This window comes from Carassius auratus, chromosome 38 (genome assembly GCF_003368295.1).
Source record: "Carassius auratus strain Wakin chromosome 38, ASM336829v1, whole genome shotgun sequence".
Lineage (NCBI taxonomy): Eukaryota > Metazoa > Chordata > Actinopteri > Cypriniformes > Cyprinidae > Carassius > Carassius auratus.
In genome coordinates, this window is record NC_039280.1 from 17272675 (window position 1) to 17299876 (window position 27202).

The window sequence follows — 27202 nt, forward strand, 5'->3', positions numbered from 1 at the left end:
GCTTCGGGGATACCGCGGCGTAGTAACCCAGTACCTTTGTGATTCTTCATTGACATAAACAGAGAGAAGTAGTTCCGGCTACGATGTTCTTCCGCAAGACGCTAGCAGTTCTGTTTATTAACCGCTAGAGCGTCAAAAGTTCCCTACCGCAGCTTTAATGTATATAAGAGCAGTGTCTGTTCAATTACACAGGCTTCAGTGTGGTGTCTGATGTCTGTTCGTCACTGTGTCTGTTCACAGTCTCCTTCATATGGATTCGGTCAGTTGTGCAGTGTAAATATGATCCTCCTACTGTGAACACATCGGAGCATTAAAAGTGCCGTCGCGCAGTGAAAACAGGCAGACTTTCCCATTCAAGTCACATGGGCATCATGTTTTAATGCTTCTGTACTGTTACAGCAGCTCCTGTGCAAAGCTGATCATGCTGTTTATAACATTTAGAACAACTGCGATCAACATTCAAGTCTTCCCAGACCTCTGTGCTTCATGCATTTATAACCTGCTCTTTTCAGTGATGTGGTTGAAAGCTTGCTGTTTTTGGAGAGCAGTTTTTCTTGAAATCATGAAATCAGCTGTAGAGACTCCGTTTGTTTTTTAAGCACTTGATAATTAGGGTATAAAAAGCATTTGTGCAGAATGGATAATTCAATCCCCCATAGAGTGTGGTTCACAAGCTTTGTGCAGCATCCAGCCAAAACCTATTTACAGAAATGATAGAACCCTCTTTTATGATGAGGAGAACGGCCAGAGAATATCATGTTGCAACACTACATAGCATACATTACTGTATATGCATTACATTATATAAAGTTAATTATGTACATACAGCACATTTAACGACAGGTTATTCATCATCTCTATGTATTTGCTCTAAAATAGCTTTTAAAAATCCCCAATTGAACAACTTAAATCAACTAATCAAGGCTTGCAGAATTAGACAGATATTTTGTTCATTTTGCCAGGCTTATGTTTATTAAGAATGATATGGTGTGAAGACTGTTTGTCTGAATACTGACATGAACACTCGTTTATGTGATATAACTTAACCTGTTAATTTCTGAGCCTGCACATTTATTTTGCTGCACATTTTATTTTTTTAGGTATTATATCTACTGCTCCCTTCCATGACTTTGAAGAAGCAGCTCTCTATTTCCGGTCAGGGATCGAGTTAGGAAATGGACACCAACACCAACCTAATGTCTATCTCCTCTCTCATTCAGCAGCTGCCAGGAAAGGCAAATAAAAGGAAGGAGATCATTGTCTATAATTAATGAAAGCCTCCAATCAATCTACCAAGCTGCTAAAGAACTGAGACAAATGGAAGGCCAATTTTCCAGTGGGTAATGCTGTAATGAATCCTCTTCACTGACAGGAGAATGCTAAAGGATTCAGCGTGATGAAATGCTCATTAGTCTGATCTGGAAGGGACTGAAATGAGATCGCAGTCAGGGCACGGGGTGCACAAAAATGCTGACCGAGTCTGCAATCATCTTGAGAGTCTTCCTGCAGGTTATACGTTCATATCTTTAGTTAGTCACTGAATCAACATGGCTGTCGAAAGTGCTCAAACATTCAGGAATCAAACACATCACTTTGTGCATTTCGAAGACGTGACGACTGATCCTGCTATTGCGTCTACGTCGCCTAAACAAAGCAGCAAGAAACTGGCAATATTAATATCTAAAATGTATGTTTTTCAAAATTAATTTATTATTTTACTGTTGAGTAAAATAATGATACAAAAAAACTGAATTACATACATGAAATACATAACATGAAATAATAAGCCTAATTAAGAAGAGTAATTTCAAAGCAAAGGCATGAAATAACATTTGACAAGGTACAAAGTTTGTAAATGCAGAAAAAATTAGATTTAGTGCGCGTTAAAAGAACACTTCACTTTTTTTTTAACGTTTTTTAAAGATTTTGAAGTTGGAGAAAATGAGATGGGAGTTTTTAGACCTACCCTAACTGTCTTGAAAAGTAAAAACACGTTTATTCAGGTAGACAAGACAAGCATTTGGTTAAAAGTATTTAATTTGTAATTAGTTTTTTTAGAATGTAACCGATCGTTTCGCTAGATAAGACCCTTCTTCCTCAGCTGGGATCGTTTACAGACCTTCGAAGCGGAGTTTAAACTGCATTTTGGAAGTTCAAACTCGGGGCACCATAGAAGTCCATTATATGGAGGGAAATCCTGAATGATTAGCTCAAAAACACAATTTCTTTACAAATGAAGAAAGAAAGAAAAGAACATCTTTGATGTAATATCATCTGTAAATTTTGCTCTGGAAGTGAACCCTCCTTTAAAAACACCAGTGCCCTTAAAGCAACTTTTTACGAAAATAGGCTCATTTTCCAACTCCCACAGAGTGAAATACTTGAGTTTTACCATTTTTGAATCCATCCAGCTAATCAGTGGGTCTGGCAGTGGCACATTTAGCTTAGCTTAGCATGGATCATTGAATCTGATTAGACCGTTAGCATCTTGCTCAAAAATGACCAAAGAGTTATATTTTTCCAATTTAAAACTTGACTCTTCTGTAGTTACAGACGCAACTATTTTCATAGTGAGCCCAAATCATAATAATCAAACTAAACATAATTGCAGTAACAGTATAGTGAACAACTAGAAACACTAAATTGTTCCAATGTTCTTTAGATAACAAATTAGATTTTAGTTCGAATTAGACCACTGAAATAGGAGGCGTTCCCCGTTTCCATTTCAGAAACCTGGTCACCTTATTTTCATTCGTTTAGTAATATTATCTGTACAAAAATAATCCTTAAGGCTGGTTAATACTGCAAACTGGCATTTGATGTCATATTAGTTCAAGCCAGTGGTTCTCAAACTTTTTCTGCCGGACCCCCTTTTGTAGAGAATAATCTTTTGATCCGGACCCTGAACAGGTTCTGTTGCCAGTGTAACATGCAAAGAGGGCAAAAGCCTGTATACATGTAAGAATGAAAAGATAATGATAAATAACACTCCTGCACAAACCAGTCTTGAGGTGTTAATTTATGCAATGATCCTGGAAACTGCCAGACAAAACAGCAATTAGGCCTAGTTCTCGTCAGCTCTGCTGATATGCTTTACTGACCCTAATTAGTTCCTGTTATTGTTTTGACAATTACAACCAAGGACTGTTGGCACACTGTTGCTAGGTGCTTGTATCCACCCAGTGACGAGCACCGGACCCTTATGGCCAGCAGTGGGCACTCCTGCATCGTCACTGCTGCTGCACTGCTACAATGACGTCATGTGAGAGAATGAACACACACACCAGTGAATCACAGAAGTGCACGGAGGGGACACTGCAAGTGTAGTTCAAAACAACGGTTTAAAATAGTTTTATTTCTTTTAAAATATACATCAGTTTACAAATTGTGAAAATAAAATCAGTCCAGTCATAAAAAGGTTTTTTGTTTTTTTTAAGGGTAAAAAGCTGTGCATGAAACATCTACACAAACATAAAAGCTTTTCCTGATAAAAGTAAAAGTCAAAATAAATTTCTTTTGAACTGTGGTGAAAATTACACTGCACAGGGAGGGGATCAAAACGACGGTACGTCAAGGAAAAAAGCACCATGTTGCTACAGTTGCACATGAGACAAGGAATGCACCAGAAATCTGTCTGAGGAATTATGGACAAATTCAGAAGACAAACTGTAAAATTGTACACATCTGAAACGGGATTGTGCGAGCCAACATCAACATGAAACTGGTTTTTGCACCCTTAGAAAATCCCCTCATAATCACTGAAATCCCACCACAATGTTAAAGCATCAAGACAATAATATCTTGAGACTCACAGAATTGAAACTCCAATCATTTAAAACTTAAACTTCATAAACGGGTTTAATAAATGAAGTAAACAAAATACAACTATTAAAGAATTGCAAGGACTCTACAAAACATGAAGCCCAACCAATTTTACTTCCAAGGCAGTTTCAAGTGAAACAGGATGTTCAACAACAAAATTAAGGGCAGAACTTGATTTTGTTAATCAGAAATCGATTGGGTCGAGAATAATAATTTCATAGTAAAATGAATCCTGAATCTGAGTTTGTTGAATTAATGCTTAAACTAGGGCTTAACAATGGCTCTCAGTTAACATTAAAAAAAAGGAGTCATTGTTAAGGGGGAGCGAGCGAATTACACTTTGATGAAAGATTACCATGATAGCAAAACCAGGAATATGTATTAAAGTAAGCAGGGTCAATTTTCACTTGAATACAAGGGCATTAGTCAATAACAAAAGCTAATTTCAGACTTAATTTGACTTGACATTTTGTTGATGGCTACATGAAAGTTGGCCTACTGATGAATAAAAACATTCATAGATCAAAGGAAAAAGGAGCGCAGACTAAGCACCGTCTTGAAGGTTAAAGAGAAGATAACATGAATTGAATATGTTTTTCCATCACAGAGACGTCAGCTTTGGCCAGAAGGTGGATTGGAGTGTTGCTTGGAGGATAACCTTGACATTTTTTTTCATTTCTTAGATTTCTCAGCAAAGCTTTTGAATGACTTGCACACAGCACACCGGAGGGTCACCTTGGATTAAAGAATATGTGCACGTCTCTTATGCGTGCAATTACATTTGAGTTATTAAAGTGGAGAAAGTCCTATATGCACTCGGTGTATTTCACATTCTGACCATTGTCGTGTCTTCTTTGTATTTATTTGCATGTCCTGGTGTAACATCTGACGAGACTGAAATATTTAAGAGATTCATTCGTCATGCAAGACTCTGACAGGCTTTACTCTGTCTCTTTAAAGCATCACAGAACTATTTTAGAACATAATAAAATATTAATCATTCAGCATGGTGGGTAGTTACGCTTCAATTAATCATGGGCTATTAATGGTACTCCCATATATTGCAAGTCTGATAACTACATACGAAGACCAAAGTGTAAGACAAAGAGTAAGTGTGGACTCGGGAGCCCTTCACTGAGGAACATATAGCTGAATTATTCAGGGCAAGGAGTGCTGTGGCAGACTAGCTATGTGGTGAATATATACAGCAAACGTTTTACAAAGACTGATGTCCTTCCAGGAATACTGTTTAAAGTGTAATACATGCTGCTGTACCTTCTGATTTACTGATACGTTCATAAATAAAAGACAAATCCTAAAAATCGTACGTATACAGCATACTTTTATGCATGAGGAATACTTCTGCGTGTCACCTGTAGGGTATGTCTCAAATCAGTAAGTGTGGAGGGTATGCTATGTCTAGTTTCTACACACATTTTTTTTTTTTTTTTTTTAAGTACAATACTGCATGAAATCATTGACCCTGTATGGGACATCTGGAGAACGACTGGTCAACTTACTGCAAATAAAAAGCACAAAGCAAGCACTTAAAAAGGCAACACAGAGTTTAATTGTCTCTATATTTATCAAAACAAAAGAATGAGGATGCTTGTAGTCATTGCATCTGAAACGTATTGTTTGAGAAAAAATTATGAATGTTAAAATGCTATTTGAACAAGGATTGAAATGAAACGATTCGGACACTCAAAGAAAATAAAAAATAAAAACTTGTAGAAGACAGATCGATCATCCATAATCATGAGAAATCAGATTTACACACAAAATACACACAGAAAAATACACCCAATGATGGGATGCACAGTCCCCTTAAAATACATTAAGCATTCGCTTCGGCTAAAGAATAATGAGGAACCAATGAAAACGGATGCTACATAAAGATGATTACATTCATTAAGATCAAAGCATGGCTTTTCTTGAAATCAGGGATTAAAAAGAACAAACAAACAAAAATCATCTAAATAATGCATTCTGGTCATGTTTCTGGTTTAAATTTCAGCTTTTTACATCATCGTTTTTTCATTTAGAAGTCCGCAATGTCATCATAACAGAGAGAAAGCTTTGCTAGGTTTTGGTGTTTTTACACAGTACTAAATGCATAGTTTTAAAATATTAATATGCCCTCTGAAAGGCAATTTGTGCCATCAGCAGCAAAGGGTCAGATTAATATATCTCTGAATTGGAGGACATGAAATACCAATGACACATTGTAACGTTTTAGCCTTACTTGTAGAGTTTGTTTTTTTACTCTTAAATACTGACCTTTGAAAAAAAAAGAAAAGAAACAGACTAAATATTTAAAATGTGTTAAAGGGATTGCATACCTTCTCATTTCATGACAGGATTTAGTGACCTATGCATTTATACACACTTCTGCAAGTGCTTAACTGCTTTGAGGGAAGTAATGGGACACTTCAGACCAGCATAAGACAAATAAATACACAAACTCTACATATTTACTTAAAATCATAATTGGTTTTAAATAACATTAGTCAAACGAAATAGATGAGAATGAAAATCAGGAAGTATACTTGATCATTAAAACACATACTGAATACATCAAATTCAAATGATCAAAGTACAAAAGCTGTCTTTAGATTGGGTGTTGAAATACAGTGGTAGATCAATGAAGAGAGGTAACCGAAAATCGGAGGTGAAGGATCATCTCAGTTTATGATGACTAAAAGCAGGCTAAAGGAACAAGACGTTATTTTAAAGGGTGATGGAGAGCCCCCTCTGTCAGAGCAAGGGTTAGGCACTGAAAATTGACAAGAGAGTCCCCATAGATTACATTTAATCTGCTTCAGCCAGCAGAACGCCTGACACAGTGGTATCTGTGAAGCTGTGGCCATTTGGTGCCATCCCAATCTCCCGTAACAAAGGACTTGCACTGGGATACTAGGTAGATATCATTATCTGGGTAGAAAACTCTCACTCGAGGACAAAAGCAAATGTCAAAACACCCATTATGTGAGATGATCCATGTCCGTACAGTGCCACAGGGATCATTCCCAATCCTGCTCAATCTTGAACTCTTTCTCTTACAAAAGAGTAACTGTATAGCTATGTCCTTCTGTTGCCCACTTAATCATGTCTCATCAAACAGAATCAAGTCTCGGACCTGGAATGTCTTCTATGACATTCTTGTACGATCCCTGAAGCACCGGCCACGCAAAGCCAGACTGGCTGAAGTACTTCACCGCGGATGCCATCAATACCACTGGTTCCACAGATAAAAGAGCTCCAAGCCTCAGAGAGAGGACAGAAGAGTTACAACGATGCCTCTGCAACAGCAGCATGATCAGGGATAAGTACAGCAGTGTTGATCCAATCCCTTCCACTTGTCGTATGCTGCAATGCCTAGAGATTGCTAGTAAGACGAAGAGCACTCAAGGTCAAAAAAAGAAGAGAAGAATAAGCCTGGAAGCCTCAGTCCAGCAAGTTTCCATGCTCTTGAGCTCGTGTAAGGCTGTCTTTGCGGAGCAAGTGATGAACCCCCATTCTCTTGGGGCTCTTCAGGGGTCGTGAGGAGCCAGTCTGAGGGGGCTTATCTGCAAAATCCTCAAGGCCAGCTAGGGCTCTTGAACCGATGACAGGAAAGTCCTGGGGTAGGATATCTCGCTCCTCAGATGAACTTCCTGCAGAGCCAGCATCTTCAGCAAACTCTTCACACTTAGCAGAGGCTGGACTGCTCTCAATTGTGACCATGGTGTCACCACTAGCACCATCATTGTCAACTGGATCAAGGGCCATCAGTAGGTGTTCACCCTCTTCCTGGGAAAAGTCGCCACCGTATTGAGTCTTTTTTGCCCGGAGGTCTGCCATGCTGCTGGTGTCTGTATCCAAACTGGACTCTCTACTTGCCGTCCAGCTCTGGGCCGAGGATCCCTCCTCGCCATCAGAGTAAGCACCTCTCAGAGCCCCTACTCTTGATTTTCCATTGTGACGACTTTGGAGATCTTTTACCGTCTCACTGCTGAAGGAAGTGCGGTTGACAAGAGAGCCTTCGGTGGATGGTGCCATTCTTTCTACAAACATGCGCTGCCAGTTGGCCATGAGGTCCTCCTCTGAGCTACCAGAGCTTGCAAAGGCGCTCGGAGGCTGAGGGGGGCTGCTAAAGGGACTTGAATGACTTGAGAGGGTGTCCATGGCATCCATCTGTGGAGGTGTGCGCTGGTGAGAAGCATGCCCTCCACCAGAAGATGAGGAGGTCCCAGACCGCCAACCCCCATCAGACACAGCAGGGCTATTGGGCACGGTCCGCTGGCGCTCGGCTGTCTCCTCTTCGTTCTGAACAAGACTAAGAGAAATGGCCTGACGAGTAGCATAGGTGCAATTGGGCAGTGGACTGTTCTTGGGAATCTTGACTTTGTCATCGGAGGAGAACTCGATTACTTTGCGACCAGGGTACAGCGGGTTTGGTGGTGGAGGTGCTGGGTAAGGATTCAACTTCTCAAAAGAAGGGGCTGCCCCATCTTCTCCTGTTTGACCATCCAGGCTGCCCTGGCTCCGACACATGCCGTTTACATGCTGCTGATCAGAACCAGCTCCCACAGGAGGCCTGGCATGTACAGGACCCCCATTTTCACGCCCTCCACTCTCGTCTTGGGGTCCTGTCATGTCCACGTGTACAAACACATCTTCAGCCACGGGCCGACCAGCACTGCTGCTAGACTGGGCTGAGTTGAGCACCAGGGGCTCTGGCTTCTCAAGAACACGAGCGATCACTGAAGTGGGCACTACGTCTGCAGGAGTCAGGCTTAGAGTGTCAGGGTCCTGGGCTTGAGCTCCCTGACAGCCCTGAGTCTTGTTAGGCAAGCTACTCTTCATGTGCTTGTTCACCATGTCCTGTAGCTCATATGGCAACTGCAAAACATTATAGAAAAAATTAACACCAGTGATGGGAATAACGGCGTTATAAATAACGGCGTTACTAACGGCATTACTTTTTCCAGTAACGAGTAATCTAATTGATTACTCTTCTCATCTTAATAACGCCGTTACCGTTACTGCCAAAAAATGCGATGCGTTAACTGATGATGAAGCTTTTTTTTTTTTTTTTTCATCAGACCAACTAGATCTCTGAGCGAGAGGCAAATACTTTTTTTTACTGTTCTTCCTTGGTTAGTGGGCAGAGCACGAGACAAGCGCATAAATGCTGACGATTGGCTGAGGTAGAGTAACATTTCATTGTAAGCCAATCAGAGGTAGAGTTGGGCGGGTTTTCGAAAGCACGCATAGTAGTGATGGGAATTCGGCTCTTTTGACTCAGCTCACTGAAAAGAGCCGGCTCTTTGGCTCACAAACGGCTCTTTAAATGACTTTGACTATAATATTTCAATTTTTATTACATAATTATTTAATTTCTATAGGCTAAATTTGAAAAAAATTGAGTTGGCTCTTCAGATATGCGAGCCAGCTCCCGAAGTTCAACTAAAAAAGCCGGCTCTTAGAGTCGGCTCATTCGCGAATCGCGAACGACTCATCAAAAGCTCATTCGCGAACGAGTCGATCCATCATCACTAACGCTCATTCGCGAACGACCCATCATCGGACAGGACAGGACACACAACGAACAACACAAGCCAGTCAGTCAACGAGAGACAGGTATGGCGACGAGCCCAAATAATCCAAAAGTAGCCTTCTCTAAATAGAAGTATATACATTACTTTTTCCTTCAAGAAATTAAAGAAACAATAAAAGGAAATATCAAAAGTTCCCAAAAATCTATCGTGTTATTTGCATTGATCCACTATATAAACATAATATCTACATACATGCCATTTGATTGGAGGCTAGTCTCACTTTGTCCCACAGCAACTTTTTTTTTTAGATGTGTGTACAATGTTTCATGTTTCTGTTAATAATGTATTGTATTAAGTGTCCATTTCATTATAATATTCAGATTTATCATAAATAATTGAACATGCACATGTATTTTAAGTTCCTTTAAAGAGGGGTAGAGGTGGGGTCACGTTTGAGCATTTAAAATTTAATTTTACTTGAAAGTAACGCAATAGTTACTTTCTTAAGTAACTAGTTACTTTAAAAATTTGTAACTGAGTTACTAATTTAGTTACTTTTTGGAAGAAGTAACTAGTAACTGTAACTAATTACTTTTTAAAAGTAACTTGCCCAACACTGATTAACACACAAACAAATGCGACAAACTTTTACTTTTCCCACAGTAGAGCTCATTTTAGAAATTGGTTTTCGAAGTTTAAATGACAAGTTATCCATCAACCTGAAAAAAATCGGAGGAAATTCAGTTTCTAGGGTAAGTCTTTTTAAGGACCGGCCTTGCATGCGTAATTCTTGCATGGAACACAAAACTGGGAAAAACACTAATGTTTACACAGTCTTTCTTGTGCAGCAAGATTAGGGGGAATCAACCTCCAAAAAGAACAAGACTGTACTTTATAAAATAGTCTATACAATTTTCTTCTGTGTTTCAAGCTAAATAAGCAATCTCAATCTTTTTCTTTTACCTTTCCTTGTTCTTGCCCATTTTGTGGATGGATCCTTTCTTAAAAGTCATCTTAAAAGATGCAATTTCACTAACATGCACAGGGATATGAATAGGATGTTTGATGAAGCCTATCTACCATACAGTCCCAATGAAGGGTTATCTCAGTCATGATCATGAAAAGCAGAAAACAGGGTCTTTTCATTTAACACCATCCAATATCTGGCCAGCCTAGAAGAATAAAGAGTAAGCAGCTCACCTCAAATTAGATTATTACTGAAGAGGGGTGAGACAGACAGAGAGAGAGAGAGAGACTAAAAGAAAAAAGGCAGGTGATGAGGCCTTTATTTCATTCTGTAGTGTGGCACGATTTAACAAAGCCAGGCCAAGTCATTGATTTGTGGAAAAAAGGCAGGAAAAATCAGTGATCACACACAGTCCTGCTCAGCTTTATGTTGTAACGATCCTTTGGGGCAGCAATTACCCACAAAGCCCTTACTTCCTCTGAGCATGGGGCATGGGAGAATTGATCTGTCCAGACCACACTTCCAAGCATGACCCCTTCATGGCCTTCTAGCTCAGAAATCTACATGACGCTGCCTAAATTAATTGTCCCAGAGGGCATTAGTATCCCATGAGCACTGCAGCATCACATGCTAGTGTGGGAAGTCAGATGTTACACACAAATGCTACAATAGTCCAATCACTACAATGCGCAAAATAATACTTCTTTCTCCCACAAGACAATGAGGACAGCTCCGATATCTTTACAGACTATTCAACGACTATCTGATGCATAAATGCACTAGCACATAAACAATACTATACATCTTGTTCACCTGTTTTGTGCTTTCACTGTTATATCCAATTTCATTCTTACTTGCCCCTGATCATTACATAAAATAAATGGAATTGCGGCTGGTTTTGATGCAAACTTTTAGCTTATACATACAGCCAAAAACATAAGCATTCAAAGTAGACTTCATGTGTACACAACCACCTGACAAATGCCCACTAAAAAAGTTAAATCTTTGTCCAGTGTAAGCTATTTCCATCTGGATGCTACGACTGAAAAAATGTCTTAAATCTTGACTTGCAAATCTCTCTTAACCAACTCGCACAAGGTCTCTGCTAGTTTTCTCTTCTATTTCTTTTTTAGATTGTGAAACAAAGACCTGGGTTAGTGTTTTGCAACCTAGTGGGCCAAATAATCAAAGTGTGCATGTGTGACCGCTGTTAAAAAATTGGGTTGCACATTGTACAATGCTGATGATGAAATTTACATCACATATGTAAGTTAGCATATATCTTTGCACACACATGAAAACTGAAGTATACTTTAGGTTTCAATCTGATACACGGCTCTTGGCCAGAACAATCTTCAGTATGGACTGAACTTTACACTGTAAGTCAAAAGTCTGGCTACAAGCTCAGTCTCTTAAATGGCACCAAACACATACAAAAAAATTGCAATAGCACTTGCATAACCATTTAGTGGTCCCATCATCATCTTTACGTAGTGGCATGCTAGTTGTCATCTTTCTAGGCTACCCTTACAAAGACAAGTTACAATTCTACTCATTTTTGCAGTGACCTACACTTAACCGTCAAATACTGCATGCCAATTACGGTCCATAATTTCCATCTTTAGCTAAATATAGAGAATTGGCTCTACATGAGAGCCACTATAACAACTCTCAGATTTCCAGCATTGGACTGAAGCATTATGGCTCTCAAGTTCTCAAAGCACTTCTAAAGCTGTGATAGAATTCACAAATGGCCTGTTTGATGCATATGCACTTCCAGTGCAGATCGGTTTGACATTCATTTGGAGAATGATGCCTCACAAGTGGATGCTTTACAACAGTGGCTTTATGTTAGCAGTAAGAGGATGAAAACAGATAATGGCATTGGCTGGGTCAAGCCTTAAAATAACCCAAGAAACAGTCTGTGTTCCCTGCTTACACAGTAATGAATTACAGAGTTCACAAGAGCAGGGCATGAGGATAATCTGGACAGTGAATCAAATATCTTCTAAAAATAAGGTTCCAGTGAACTCACTCCATCACTATAGTTCTCCTAGAGAGATCATAATTCTAGAGATTAGTCACGGCTGTCAACTCAATAAATTAAAAAAGGATGAAGTAAGATCCTTTGCGAATTAATTGCTGCCAAGGAGGAAGATCCTGCACCCACACTCTCTCACTCAGCCAATATGGCAAGTAGATATAATGCCATCTTTCTCTGCATAACCTACAAGTTTGGACAAACGTAACTGAATTTTTCACGATCTTCAAAACATGGGTTCCTGCTAAAATATTTGAATTGGTTTAGAAATTGTGCCTATAAATTAATGTCTTTACAAAACTAAAATTGTTATATAGCAATGTTAATTTTAAAAGCTTGAATTGGATCAGTAAAGGAAAAGCAGGCAACAAGTGTCACAACTTCAGCATCCTTGGGCATGGCTGAGAGAATGATCATTTCAATTTAATACCAATCTCTACACAAAAATAACTTAATATAAAAAAGGTGCTTCGAATGAATGCATTTAAAACAAGACAAGCGGTTCAAATAGAAAATATGCTAAAAGTGTTGCCCTCGCTTTGGCCAGGACTAAATGCAGTCTGCAGAATAAAACAACAAGGGCAGACAGAGTGATAGATGGGTTTAATGTAGAGTGCAGGCCACAGGTGATAATGTCCTGATGTGTTCAATACCCATATGTCCATGGGGTCAAGCTGTCTCATCATACGTCTCTGTACTTGTAAACACAGAGCTGTCCATCAGCCTGAAATCTGTCCTATTTTCCCCCACGGACAGACACAAAGGCCAAACAGACGGATGTGTCTGGAGTTTGGCACCTTGTCAATACTCTGCCTTTTCTCTTCCGGCGAGACCGTCCGTAACCAAAGAGCAGCCATGTCTCGCAGCACAACTGTCCTAACAGACACTCTCAATGCTAAACACTGCCATAAAGCACATCCTGCGGACATGGCGGATTATTATTATTATTTTTTATATATATAAATCCTCGCCGTCTCTCTATTCTCTTGGTCTCTTTCTCTTCATCTCTCTCTCTCTGACTATTCCTCTCTGATCCCAGTCCATAAAATCAGAGGTCCATGTCCATAACAATAAAGTCTCTGGGCAATCGTGCACTCTCTCTCTCTCTCAGCACCGTCCACGGGTGTCACTGCGAATCGCAAAACACATTCAGACTCCAACAAGTCCTGTGCTGCAGGGATAGTTCAGACAAAAATGAAAATTATGATATTATTTACTCACCCTTATGTCATTCCAAACTGGATTTATTTTCTGAAGAATGTGCAAGCTGTTCTTTTACATACAATGAAAGTGTATGGCAAGCTTCACTGCCAAGCTTTTATCAAATATGCATATTTAAACTTAAGGAGATCATGACTTTGGGTTTGGTCTGTTCTAGCTATAGAAAGGCTTCAGAAGACTTGAAATATAGGGTACAGAATAGATGGACAGCAAGACAACAACATTTATCAGCCTTTGCTATATAGAAAAGTGATGCTCACACTTTGTGCTTAACAACATAAAAGTCAGAGGGGATCGAAACAAACATGAGGGTGAGTAAATAACAGAATTTGAAGTTTAAAACTGAGAAACGGTTACTACTACTTACATCAGCAAACTTATGATTCCTGAAATGCGATTTGTTGCACTTCAACAGCTGCACAGCCAAATTGCAATCCTGCCGATACCGTTCCTGCACGAGGAAAGAAAAAATGGATATAAGAACAAGTGTCAGGGAAACAGATATGAGAACACATCAAATAAAGAAGAGAGTCATCAACATCAACTTTTTCGGAATGACACTTTACTTAAATCGAACTGAAATTGGCATTTATGAAAGAACAAAAGCAAATACACACACAGTATGAGTCAAAGGTTTGGACACATGTATGTTTCACAGTCTGCTGAGTTAAAGGCTTGAAATTTGAAATAAGTTTTATAAATTAATATAAACTGTGCTTACGAATGATTTTTTTTTAATGTGAACTCATAACTTATTTTAGTTTCCAATTTTTGTCAGCATAAAAAAATGGTGTGCATAAAAAAAGGTGTGCATAATATTTAAACAGGTTATCTTTTACAGGTAAAATTGCATAAAAAGCCGCAACACAAGTATACATTTTCTACATGTATTTACGCTTGGATTTGAAAGAAAACAGCGCAGCCTTGTGTCGCGGCTGACACAGAAGAGCATAAGCTGCCTGCGTTCAGCTCATAATCTCCAAAATGGCACTACGGTGATGTGGAGAGACACAAAGCAGACAAATTGTTGAATAAAGTCATTATTTTTGTTTTCTTTGCATACAAAAAGTATTCTTGTTACTTCATAACTTTACGGTTGAACCACTGATGGCAGATGGACTATTCTGATGGTACTTTTCATACTTTTCTGGACCTTGACAGTGTAATTTACTTGGCAGTGAATGGTTTTCATCCAAATTATCTTAAATTGTATTCCAAAGACGAACAAATATTTTACGGGTTTGAAACTACATGGGCTAAGTGATTAATGACAACATTTTCATTTTGGAGTTGGAGTATCCCTTTAAATGTCCCTGAGAAATATTAAAAACTAATGCAATACGTAAATTGCAAGTGAATTATATATAAAATCCCTAGTGGGCTCTGGACCCCTGGTTGAGAACTACTGCTCTAATACAGTACAGACCGAAAGTTTGGACACACCTTCTCTTTCAAAGAGTTTTCTTTATTTTCATGACTATGTAAATTGTAGAGTCACACTGAAGGCATCAAGGGTTATTTGAGCAAGAAGGAGAGTGATGGGGAGCTGCTCCAGATGACCTGGCCTCCACAGTCACCGGACCTGAACCCAATCCAGATGGTTTAGGGGTGAGCTGGACCGCAGACAGAAGGCAAAAGGGCCAACAAGTGCTAAGCATCTCTCGGGGAACTCCTTCAAGCCTGTTGAAGACCATTTCAGGTGACTACCTCTTGAAGCTCATCAAGAGAAAGCCAAGAGTGTGCAAAGCAGTAATCAAAGCAAAAGATGGCTACTTTGAAGAACCTAGAATATGACATATTTTCAGTTGTTTCACACTTTTTTGTTATTTATATAATTCCATATATAATTCCATATGTATTAATTCATAGTTTTGATGTGACTCTTTCAGTGTCACACCTTCAGTGTGAATCTACAATTTTCATAGTCATGAAAATAAAGAAAACTCTTTGAATGAGAAGGTGTGTCCAAACTTTTGGTCTGTACTGTATGTAGAAAAATACAAAGTATTAACAATCTTAAAGTTCGAGTAGTTCTGTGTCCAAACCTTTGACTGACACTTTATAAGTAAAACAAGAAAATGGCACCCAGGGGAGCAGTCTTCAGGATTCATAACTAAAAAGCCCATAAAGGGAAAAAAAATGATCCTAACATCAACCTCCGAGGAAGGAGCTATGATTGATGTGTCTAAGGAGATGAAGCGCTCTGTTTAAACACTGTGAACAGACGGCTATCAGTTTCTCCAGTGCTATAATTAGTTCCCCGTGGCACTGTTTCATACATGTGATGTAATAAAGGCACATTTTCAGAACAATCTGCATTCTGGTGCTTTGCTATTCCTTGTGGGGTTACTGTTAGTGTTATCTGTCGGTTAATTTAGTCTCGTGTGCAAAAAGAAATTTGAAGAGAAGAATAGTGTTTATATAATTTGAATCAAATCTCTCGATATAAATGAAGGGCTTCCTCATGAAACCAGATCATTTAAAAACAGGCCTTTTTTTTATCTAAAAATGCTAGCCTTCTGGGAAGTGCGTGTAGTGTATGTGCAGTTGATTCATCTTTAAATCTTAAAATGAGAACGAAACGAGTTAGGAGACGTTCCCGTGTTCCCAGTAAATCTCCAAAAGCCAGACATCATTTCTGGAATCTGACAGTAGACTTCTGTGAAATCTCAGCACTGATCCTCTTCATGCAACTTTCAATTTTCAGCTCCAGTAGTTATCAATCCCAGTAACACTGCAGCTCTGACAACCCGAGTCCAAAAACAACGTGCCTCAAACACAAACACACACAAAGCTCTGATATCGCACGTACATTCAGTTCCTCCAGCTTGTCGATAGTGTTTTTGGCATCCACGAGTTTATTCGTGAGCTCCACTATCTCTTGATCCATGGTTTTCTTGTCTCTTTCCACTTTACGTAGCTGTAAGGAGAAAAAGGACATTCATTTAAACTGTAACGTAAAAGGTCCCAGATGTGGTTCAACCTCTCTCTCTTAATACACAGAACACCAGTAGCCATTTTATGATTTAAGGGGGGAAAAACACACGAAAACATGTTTTCATTCAGTCCTAATTTCATTGCTGACATTGCACCAGCTGCAAAGAAAAAGTAATTCAAAGAGCCTGGAAATGTGGCTGAGGCACAGTCCATGGGGAAAACAAATAAAGGAGGTAAGGAAACATATTGACTGAATCTCATTGAAAATAAGCATCACTTTCTCTTGATGTGTCTCATTCTCTGTATCTCAACCATTTCTGTCCAATTAGCGCTGTCTTTGATAAACCAACTTTACTTACCCTTTTGTGTTTTCAAACTTGCATTTTTCATTCAACAATAGCACAAACTGATCATATCTGTTAAGCACCAGAAAGAAACAAGAAGTCCATATACACTAACACTCAAGCGTTTGGGGCTGGTAAAGAGTTTCATTGTGTATTGTTACAATATTAAATTACTTTTTTGAATCTACTTTAAAATGTAATTTATTCCTGTAATGCAAAAGAAAAATGCTTATACAGCAACATCATATTCCTTCAGAGGACCTGAAACAATGCACACATAATATACAATATTTTTATGCTACTTAAGTTTTTTTTGTTATCAGCCATGGTCAGTATAAGCTGTTGTTGAAGGGTCTCCGAAAAATTGTCCTTTGTGTTTCATGCAAAGAATAAAAGCATCAGACAGCCAGTGATTGGGGGCTGTCTGACTTAAGATGAGACTACAGACAATTACCACTCCAGCTGTGTCTATACGCATAAAATGTCTTCTGACTTCAGTGTTTTTCTAATTCAGGAGTGAAAGTGCTGTCTGAAGACACGCCACTCATACTGTGATGGCAAAGTCCGAAATATCTTTGTACTAAAATGTTTGAACAAAAGCTCTTGAAAGATCTTAAAAGAGAACATACTTAACAGAAGCGCTGCTACTTAAGACACACTTCAGCCCTGCCGGCTCTTGGTTTAAGTGGAGACAGAGATACAAAGAGAGACATTGAGAAAAACTAGACCGAAACTGTGATGCTTAATCTGGAGCTTGGCATGTCAATAACAAAGCAATTATCTTTATAGTCACTGTTTGACTGAAGTGGACAATGTGGACCAATAAAAGAGTGTTAAGGAGGGGGCAGCCTTTCAACACAATGCAGAGTCCACGTTATAACAGCAATGCAACAGCCAGTATAATGCACAGCACATCTGACGGAAACAGGGATAGAAAGGAGGGAGCCAAAGTGTTTTTATCACTTTAACAGCTGCATTCACATCATCCAAAGTTGTAGTCAAGTGGTCAAAATGCCAACAGTGCCTGCGCTTTAGTGCTACTCTAAAAGGTTTCATAATTGACTAAGAACACATAATTTATTTAGGAAGTATATGTCCGTAAAATATAATGTGTCTGATTAACTGCAAAAGATGCAAGATTACCATTTGTAGCTATTGAAATATTGTTATACTGAATATTGTTAACTGACAAGAACAAAGGTTTCCACTGACAGATGATTTGTGTGAGCAAAACAGAGCCAAGTAAATATTAGGTCTCCAGAAGTAAAAGTCTCATTTATTTTTTTCATAAAGAAAAACAAGAAATCGGCAGTAAATGTTTAAAGAAATTCCTAAAATGAAAAATATAAAAAATCATGTGTAATTACACAGTTCCGCATGAAGTACTACACTACCCATAATCCTAAAGAGAAATCAACCAATCGTGGCTAAGCAATACATTCACTGTACACTCCCATAAAGATCGAACAATCAAACCTCTCTACACTCTCAAGTATTTTGTAATAAACGTTGTTTTTATATATTGTTTTAAACAATGTTTAAACTGTTTCTAAACTTGATCAGTAGTTTTATAATTCATCATTGCTGAAACTGAAGGTCAACCTATCAAAATAAAAACTTCAATTTAAAGAAACTGTGAAAGAAATGCAGTATTTTTCTATTGAACAGCAGAATGCACTTCTTGATGTAATAATATATAATAATAATATTAATAATAATAATAATAATATAAATAATGATAATATTTAAAAGTAAATCAAAATGTTCTTCTTTTTTTAGTTTGAACAGCAATAGCCTTTTGTTTGGCAAAAAAGAAAAAAGAAAAAAAGAGAATGGTTAAATTTAAATTTGATTACATTTTAAAAGATTAAATTGTTAATGTTTTATGGCTTCATTTGATTATCACCATTTTTTAATAATACATTTTGCATTGAATTGTGAATCCTGAAGAATGTAAACAGACAACGAAACATTTATTAAAAAATAAAACAGTTTTCAGGGCTCTTTTGTAAAAATAATATTAATAATAATAACAACAACATACATTTTTTTTAAATAAATGAATTTCATTGATCAGAAACTTCTGATTACTGAAATTGAAACCATTAATTCAGAGCCCAGACAAATTAACATAAAACATTGAATTTGGGAGAAACTAAAACAGATTTCATAGAGCCGGATGGTTTGGGTTGGTAAATGGAAGTGGGTGGTCTGACTGTTGAGCTTTGCCTTGAATGGTTGATCTCTCTTCAAGATTAGGAGTAGTGTAGTGCATGGCCACTGTTACTGAACACTTCACTAATGGACTTAGAAAAGTAATTTTATATCTCACTTTCACACAGAATGGCCCAACAAATAATTTTTCTATCCTAAAATGGACTTAAATACTGTAAAATATCATTTGTAATTCATTCATACTCATTAATATTTTATTTTCTTACAGTGTTTGCTGTGCATTTTAACCACTGTGTTAAACATTTGGACTGCATTCTATGGTGTGACATCTATCCCAGAATCCACCTGTCCACATGCACAGACACGGGCATGACCACAGCTATATCCAGCCATCTACTGCAAGAAGAGAGGAGAGGAGACAGGAAGGAGATGCAATGATTCATGGGAATGATATCCACAATGATACTTATTGGGAGAGCAGAGACAGACAGAAGGAAATGGATAAATAGAAAATGAGAACGCAACTGCGTAGACCCAAGTTTGACTGATGGCAGCCTGATGATGACGAAGATGATGATGAAGAAAATGGTGAAATACCCAAAGTCACAAGGCAGCATGAGGGGAGAGGAAAGGGAGAAGAAAGGAAGAGAAATATATAATTTTGTGCTTATTCTTATATTTCCATTATCCTGTATGCCTGCAAGAAATAAATGAGAGAAAGACAAGTAGAGACAAGAAAGAAAAAGGACAGAAAGATAGAAACTAGTCATGAGAAAGACACAAAATATTTACAGACTTCTGGATCACCACATTATCATAAGTAAGAAATCATTAGAGCCTGACTGATTTATATCTTTTGCCGATATTATCAGCCGATATGACCCTGTCGCCGATAAATCGGTATCTGCAGATATGCCGCCGATAGGACTTTTTTTTTTATTATTATTTTTTTTTACAGAAAATATAAGGCAGACTAAATGCTTGGTGTAATTAAGTTTATCCAGCAGAATGCGCTCCATTGTTTGCTATGGTGACTCAGTCAGTGTAGTGTAGAGATGCGCAGATGAGCTCAAACTTCACCTGAGTCCACTGCTTCAAATTATCCATCCGCATCCTTATTTGATCGTCATATTACAATGATTCTAATTCTTAGTTTTGCATGATGATATGATGAATAGATGGTTAAATTTAACAGCAGATTCAGTGACGTTAGAGCTGATCTGTGCATCACTGCACATGTCTGCAGCGCATTGCAAGCTCCACGGTCACCGGAGCTTATTGTGGCCCACAACTCATGCTTATCATTATCGATCACATCACATTTCCTAACTGGGTGTTTACACCGGATGCGAGTGGCACGACAAAATACAATATATATCTCTTATAATCAGTAGTTGTGTTTCCACTGTCGGGTCAAAATCGGCCGTGCTAGTGCATGCCAGGGCCAGTCACGTTTCCACTGTCACTTTCAGTGCTTGATAGTGCCTTGTCGGTGCTTCCTAGGGGGGCCAGCGGCCAGGGTTTTTTTTTTGGACAGATGAAAACCTTGGGCCAAAGTAGGTCAGCTGGGGCTAGAGGAGTGGTTATGAAAAAAGGTGGAGTCTCTCCACGTCTGGAGATCGTCAGCTCTTCATTTCATAAAGCTAACAGCTATAACACCAGAATTAAACCCTTTTTAAAATAAGTTCAGCTCAAAACTCACTTTCAGTCAGCAGCGAATGTTTGAAATAACTTGATCCGATGTAGATTTTAATCACCATACAAGGCAGAATTATCTATAAGCGATGCAAAAGACTTTGAACACTAGGCATTAACATTACAATAATAAACATGGCAAATGCAACAACTTGAAGAAATCAGACGTCAGCTTCTTATTCTCTGTCACAATCATATATTTATTTAGTAACATTTTATCTGTCATAAGTCTCATCTCGAGAGTTTAGCTCCGCGTAGCCTATGTCATAAAAATATAATAATAGAAATATAGAAATAATAATTCTTTCTAAATGTGATGTTTACAGACTACTGTGACTACAAATAAACAAAAACTTTGGCATTTTGGATTTAAATATTTAACAAAGCATGCAAACAAACGGACGCTTTTATCATGTTCATTTTGTGATTGCGGTAGTTCCAGTGACTTATTTCTTATTAGTTTTCTGATAACTTCTTTTTGTTGGTGAAATGATGGAGTTGCATGACATTGTTCCTGAGAGGCGTGTAAAGGGCGGGTTTTAGTGAAGCGCAGCGGAGCTTCTGACCCGACGATGGAAACGCTGTACTATTTTGGCCTCCGTATATTCTACTGTATTCTATATACAGTACTATTCAAAAGGGGAAGTGTGTCCAAACTTTTGCCTTTACTGTACAATAATATAGAGTACACAAAGAATATCGGCCGATATATCGATATCTTTTTTTATTCCCTAATATCGATATCTGCCCCCAAAAAACCCATATTGGTCGGGCTCTAGAAATGATTATCCTGTAAAACTTATCAACTACAATTAAACCTACTAAAAACAGTGTTTGGTAAGTGTATTTGAGCTGAAATAAAGCTAAACAGAAACATTTATCAAGACAAACTTTGATGTTGGCTTGAGAAAGACTGACCAGTAGTTGAGAATAGATATTTTATAGTTTTGATTTTGAAGAGAGAAAGAAAGATGAATTCTGCACTCAATTAAAAAAAAATTAAACTCTTCTCTCTATACTTTCTATTTGCTAAACCAGTACTTTGAGTGAGCTCATGTCCCGAAAGCACATACGATAAGACATGATGGGTCCTTCACGAGGTGGAACAGGTCGGCCGGGATAATCCCCATGTCCACGACGAGAGATTATGAAGCAGAATGCCACCTGTTTCACCTGTGATTGGCAAAGCTTTAAGCAGGTCATGGATATGAGATCTCACCATGCAGAACTAAGACACTGCTGGGATTTAATTGAAAATGAACATAAATCATCAAGAGCTAATGCTATCCTTATACACGCATGGAGTCTTCAGACGTGATTAAGGGTGAGCGGCTTGTTCTCAAGTTTTCCAGTCATGCTAAATTACTCTAGAGATAATTTTATAGACCACCTAAGAGTGATAAAAGATTCCTAAAATAACTTATTATAGATGCATGTTTGATTAAATTTTCATTTGATCAAAACCGGAAAAAGGCAGAGTCGGGGGAAAATTTAGATTCATATTGGCTTTAATAAAACATGGAATACTTTAACAATTTATTACAACTACCAACAGCAGTTTCCAAAGATATTTTAATAAATGCATCACACTGAACACAGGATGCCCAGTTTCTGTGATGCACAATCACATTCAAATAATCTTTAAATTGCATTCATCCCAATTGAATAACACTGTCGAGGGACGAATGCAGTCTATGACAGTTATTATGATGTATTAGAACATCCAGTGGGATTTGTTTTATACTCCGTGAAGAAAAAGAGGCTTAGGGACAAATTTGTACATTCAATCTTTAGCTTCTGATGTTGTTCAATTTTATTATTTATTTATTTTTTGGCTCTCAATTGTTCTCAGACAATTACTTTGGCTTTGTTTGAGCACTAAAGCACAGAAAATGTTCATCCAAACAAAGCTTTTATATATATAAAAAAACATGCTGAGTTCTGTCTTCTACCAAATCGCCTGACTGATCCACAACTGAGACAACTATGACCACAATCAGAGTGGTCATTCAGGTCCCTCTGCATTTCTTCTTTTCTTTTTTTTTCCCCTTCTTTTTTGGAAGCAAAAAATCATCAATGGCAATCAATCATTTTAAAAGGGAGCGAAATCTGCTTTGATTTCTTGTGACCGAATTTTAAACAGTACTGAAATGGTAAATGAATGACAGCATGACAACACTGAAGTATCATGGGTCTTTTCCGGTAGAAATGTTTTATAATTAAAAAATAAATACATTTAACATTAATGCTTGAAAGTCTTTGATGCACTTAAAGGGACAGTTCATCCAAAAATGTACATTCTCATCATTGTTTCACTCTCAGGTCATTCTAAACCTGCATGACTTTCTTTTCCGTGCAATGTAAAAGGTGAATTTTTTGATGAAAATTTGATGGTCACTCGGGATGTCAATCTCCGAAATCCCAAAAGAGTGGTACAAATGCCTCTTTTGAAGCTATTCGATAGCTTTTTCAGTCCTTTTCGGAGCTTGCCAGTTCTTACTCAAATTATACCTCAAGTCTAACATATTGAAAAGATAAATACATTATTCAAAGTTAGTGGTTGACAGATATATCACCAAGGCTGATGTTATCAGCCAATATTTAGTAAAAATATTTGGCATATTTGGTAAAAGCTGGGATGTTTATTTTCACAGCACCAATTAAAGATTACAAGGGCACGTGAATAAAGGAAAAAAATAATGTGCATGTATACATTTTTTGGAACTGCAATATTCTATAGAAAAAATTAGAACTGTCCATTTTGATTTTAATGTTACTTTAAATTGTGTTATGTCATCTATATCAGCTGACCTATTCATAATTTACCTTCGTCGTCCACAGCAGTCAGATTTGGAACGATAAGAGGGTTAAGTAAACAATGATTTCTAGTTCAATTTTTGGTGAACTAACCCTTTGAGAAAAAAGCAGAACTGGAAAAACATGGATTCCGTCTGATGTCTGTAAAGTGCATTATTTGTTAAACCACTCGTCCATACATTTTCTTGTAAAAGTTCTCAGTAGAGTAGTGTGTCACCAACAACTGGCAACAGCTGAAATTTTTAAGAAAATCATGATAACAGGACTGTGCTCGCACAGTTTTATGCAGATGCAGTGAGATGAGAGCAGTGGAAAGTGACTGTGATCATCTATGGCATGATTATTTGCCCATCACAGCTCATCTATGAAGGCAGGGTCCAAGATGAACATCCAGAAAGAGTTGAAGGTGAGTCAGATTTGGCTTTACACTTGGCAAGTAAACAAAACTCACAGCTGGTTTGTGGCAGAACTGCAACTACTTAAAACACAATGCAAGAATAATGGCGTTTTTATCTCAAGTGCGAATCAAAGCAACACAATCACTGTTGCTTGTCTTCCAACACCAATTTTCCCAGTGGAAAATCTACTTCCAGCATGCATGAATGGCATGAGGAACACTGTTACTTGTTTGTTAGTCCCTGGAGAATGAAGCAAAGCAAAAGGTTCCTCAATTAGAGTTCATAATACTTGTGACGAACTGACAGAGTGGCGTCGTTAGGGCACATGGAACAATTAAACGGCAATTAAAGACATCAGTGTTTAAGATAAAGGACTTTAGAAAGGGAAAGTGAAGTGGAGTGTAAAGGTTACCAGGGCGTGAAGTTTCTCCTCCAGGTCTTGATTAGCTCTCTGAGACGCTGTGTAGCTGTTCTGCAGTCTGCGGGGGGGAAACAAAGCAAATGTATGTCACTGTCAGAGTATAAAGCTACATCCAGATGTTATACGATATGTGCTGGTGCAGTGTGGCACTAAGTTGGGCATATGGCATCAAACAACGCAGGAAACAACAGGATTTCGCTGCTGTGCTGAGAAATACTACTGCATCCTGTCAGCTCTCTGAAGCGCACTAGAGCTCGCCACAGCTGAAGGCAGAGGTACGGCAGCTGAAGAAATATTCACTAGTTATTGCAATAAAAAGACCTTATATTTCAAGTTGTAAGAGAATGTGTCTGATGTTAAAGTCATCATTCAAATCCTCAAGCGGTCACAACGCCAACGCAGATTACAGAATAAGCCAGAAGAGGAAAAGGAGAGGCACTTAAAGACATTTTCATCACAAAAAGCCATTAAGCTTATCCTAAGTCTTTTGAACAAAAAAACTGGCAGATTTTGTTTTGCAAGAAAAATGTCGCAAATAAAAAAACAAGGCATTCATCATCAATGTTGAAAATAGTTTTGCTGCCTAAAATGTTTCTGGAAATGGTGATAATTTGTATTTTTTTCAAATGCAAGATATGTCTTATTGCGAATAATTCATCCACGTAAGTTTAATTTTTTACATTTTGTTTGGACATACATATTTCTTTTTCTTTTATTTTTTTTATAATCTGTAACACTTATACGTCTTAATGAGGAAGAAAAGATCTGTTGCTACTAGGGCTGGCCCCTAATAGCTGACTAACCATTAGTCAACCAGAAGAGGCTTAGTTGGCCAAAATTCATTAGTCGCTTAAATCGCAGAAAAAAAAAAATCGGTTAAACTTTGATAATAAGCAGCAAATAAGGAATTTATTGAGGGGAAAAAGTCATATTTAATAGTGAATAAGTGTTCCCTTTTCTAAAGTCACTAGTTCCTGGGTAAAGTTCCAGCAGTGGAAACACTGCTTTATATGCTACTTTTGTCATTTTGCAGATTGATAGATCCAACGTTTCTCATTGTATGTTTAACAGCAGCCAGGATATCCTCCATAAACTTTCCTTTTGTGCTTCGGGGAAAAGGGAACAATTCCTTTAATACTTTAGACAGTAATTATTTAATATTAATAATTTACACCGCACGTTTTCAGAGGTTAAGGAGGTTTCAAGACCAAACATCTAAGAAATAAGGCCTGCTGATGCTGATACCTTTTGATTTTATATATTCATTGAATCAACCCTGAATTCACAAAATTAGATTTAGCACAAGGCGCCAAGGCTTCCGTTTATAAAACCTTTAGAAGGAAACATTGATTCAAACACACAGTTTTGCTTACAAAGACCACCTGGCCTACATGCTACATTATCTCCAACTTCTCCTTTTCCGGTTTACAGCCCAAACCTCAATCTCAATCACTCTTTCCCTCTCGCAGATCAATACTGTTCAGCTGCCTGGCAGATCACAAGGGACTTCCACTGTCTGGCTTCATAACAATTAGAATTTAATCAATTAATTTTAGCAAGCGAAGGTGATTTGCGCAGTCATAAACTCTAGCAGCAGTTCATATCGGCAGACGGCTGGTGCTGATGGAATGCAATAATTACTGTTGCTTGATGACCGCTCTGAATCACAGAGGAGGGGAAGGTCCAACTGAACAGCCTCAGAAGTGAAATAAACTCCATAAAAAAGCACCACATAAACAGGTAATTAAGTAAACAAACATCTATAACAATACCTCTCATTCAAGGGTTCCCAGAGCCCAGAGCACCTGGTGCAAATCACCACAGTGCATGTGACAATGTTATGGCGTTAGATCAGAGATGGCATTCAAACGCCTACGCTGCAGAATCACTAACCAATTACAATCCAATTAGGCTATTAACTGCGGAGAGCTGGCATGCAGGTTTAGGATGCGGCAGGCGGGGAAATGGAGCAGCAAATGTGAGCACTGCACTTTTTTGATGGAAGGAATGCTGGGTAATTCAATCTCTCTGCCATCTGAAAGCATATAAACCGGAGATGCATCCTGATTGGAGATAAAGTGGCATGATTGCAGCCAAATTACACACCGACTCAATCACAAAGTGCTGCACTCAGACCATCAGGGGCATATCAGCCCGATATGAGTCCGCGATTAAATCATCAGAATCTGCACTTGGATCTGCTGATCTAAAGCTGAACTTATAACATTGTTTCAGAAAAAAGTGTGAAGTAACGTTTACAGTGACAAGTAATTTTTTATCCAACTTGAAAGCCAAAATCCTGCATGAAAGCGACAATCACTGCCTAGCTATCTGAGGTTTAATATACAGCACACATATGTAATGGAATTTAGGACCAATGAGATGTCATTAGGGGCGGAGCCACTCAGCGTATTGTGACAAAATGTACATCTCTCTGCATTGCATACAGCACTAAACAGCCGGTAGATGCAACATAACAGAGCAAGTGAACCAGTGTTTATCCGTACATATGGGAAGCCAAATGTGCTGAAAGTGGGACGAAACAGTGCGTTGTTACAGAACTTGCACCATGCCGACCTCTCATCGGCGTGGATCGATTGACCGAACTGCTTGACCACGCTCCAGAACGAATCTCATGCTACGAACGACGTGAACTAATCTCACAAGCGAGGCGATGATCAGTTAACAAATTCTTAATGTACGCACACAAATACAGTTAAAAAGATAAGCACTATGATGACAGAAGTCTGGAGTGACGCCCGTATTTAGGTACATTTTGAGGTGCAGTACTTTGAAAAATCGAATTAACCCACAGCATCCT

At 38.3% G+C, this 27202-nt stretch overlaps 1 protein-coding gene across 4 annotated transcripts in view; it reads right to left on the reverse strand.

The window, feature by feature from the left end:
- Positions 1-4335: 4335 nt before the first annotated feature.
- tjap1 (tight junction associated protein 1 (peripheral)) overlaps positions 4336-27202 on the reverse strand; it is a 120985-nt gene continuing 98118 nt past the window's right edge. For all 4 annotated transcript variants that reach the window (XM_026224510.1, XM_026224508.1, XM_026224511.1 and 1 more), the window contains 4 exons: positions 24373-24439; positions 16407-16514; positions 13962-14045; positions 4336-8706 (listed from right to left, as the gene is read on the reverse strand). In XM_026224510.1, coding sequence (XP_026080295.1) covers positions 7270-8706; positions 13962-14045; positions 16407-16514; positions 24373-24439 — 1696 coding nt within the window. In that variant the 3' untranslated portion in view covers positions 4336-7269. The remainder of the gene's footprint in view (positions 8707-13961; positions 14046-16406; positions 16515-24372; positions 24440-27202) is intronic.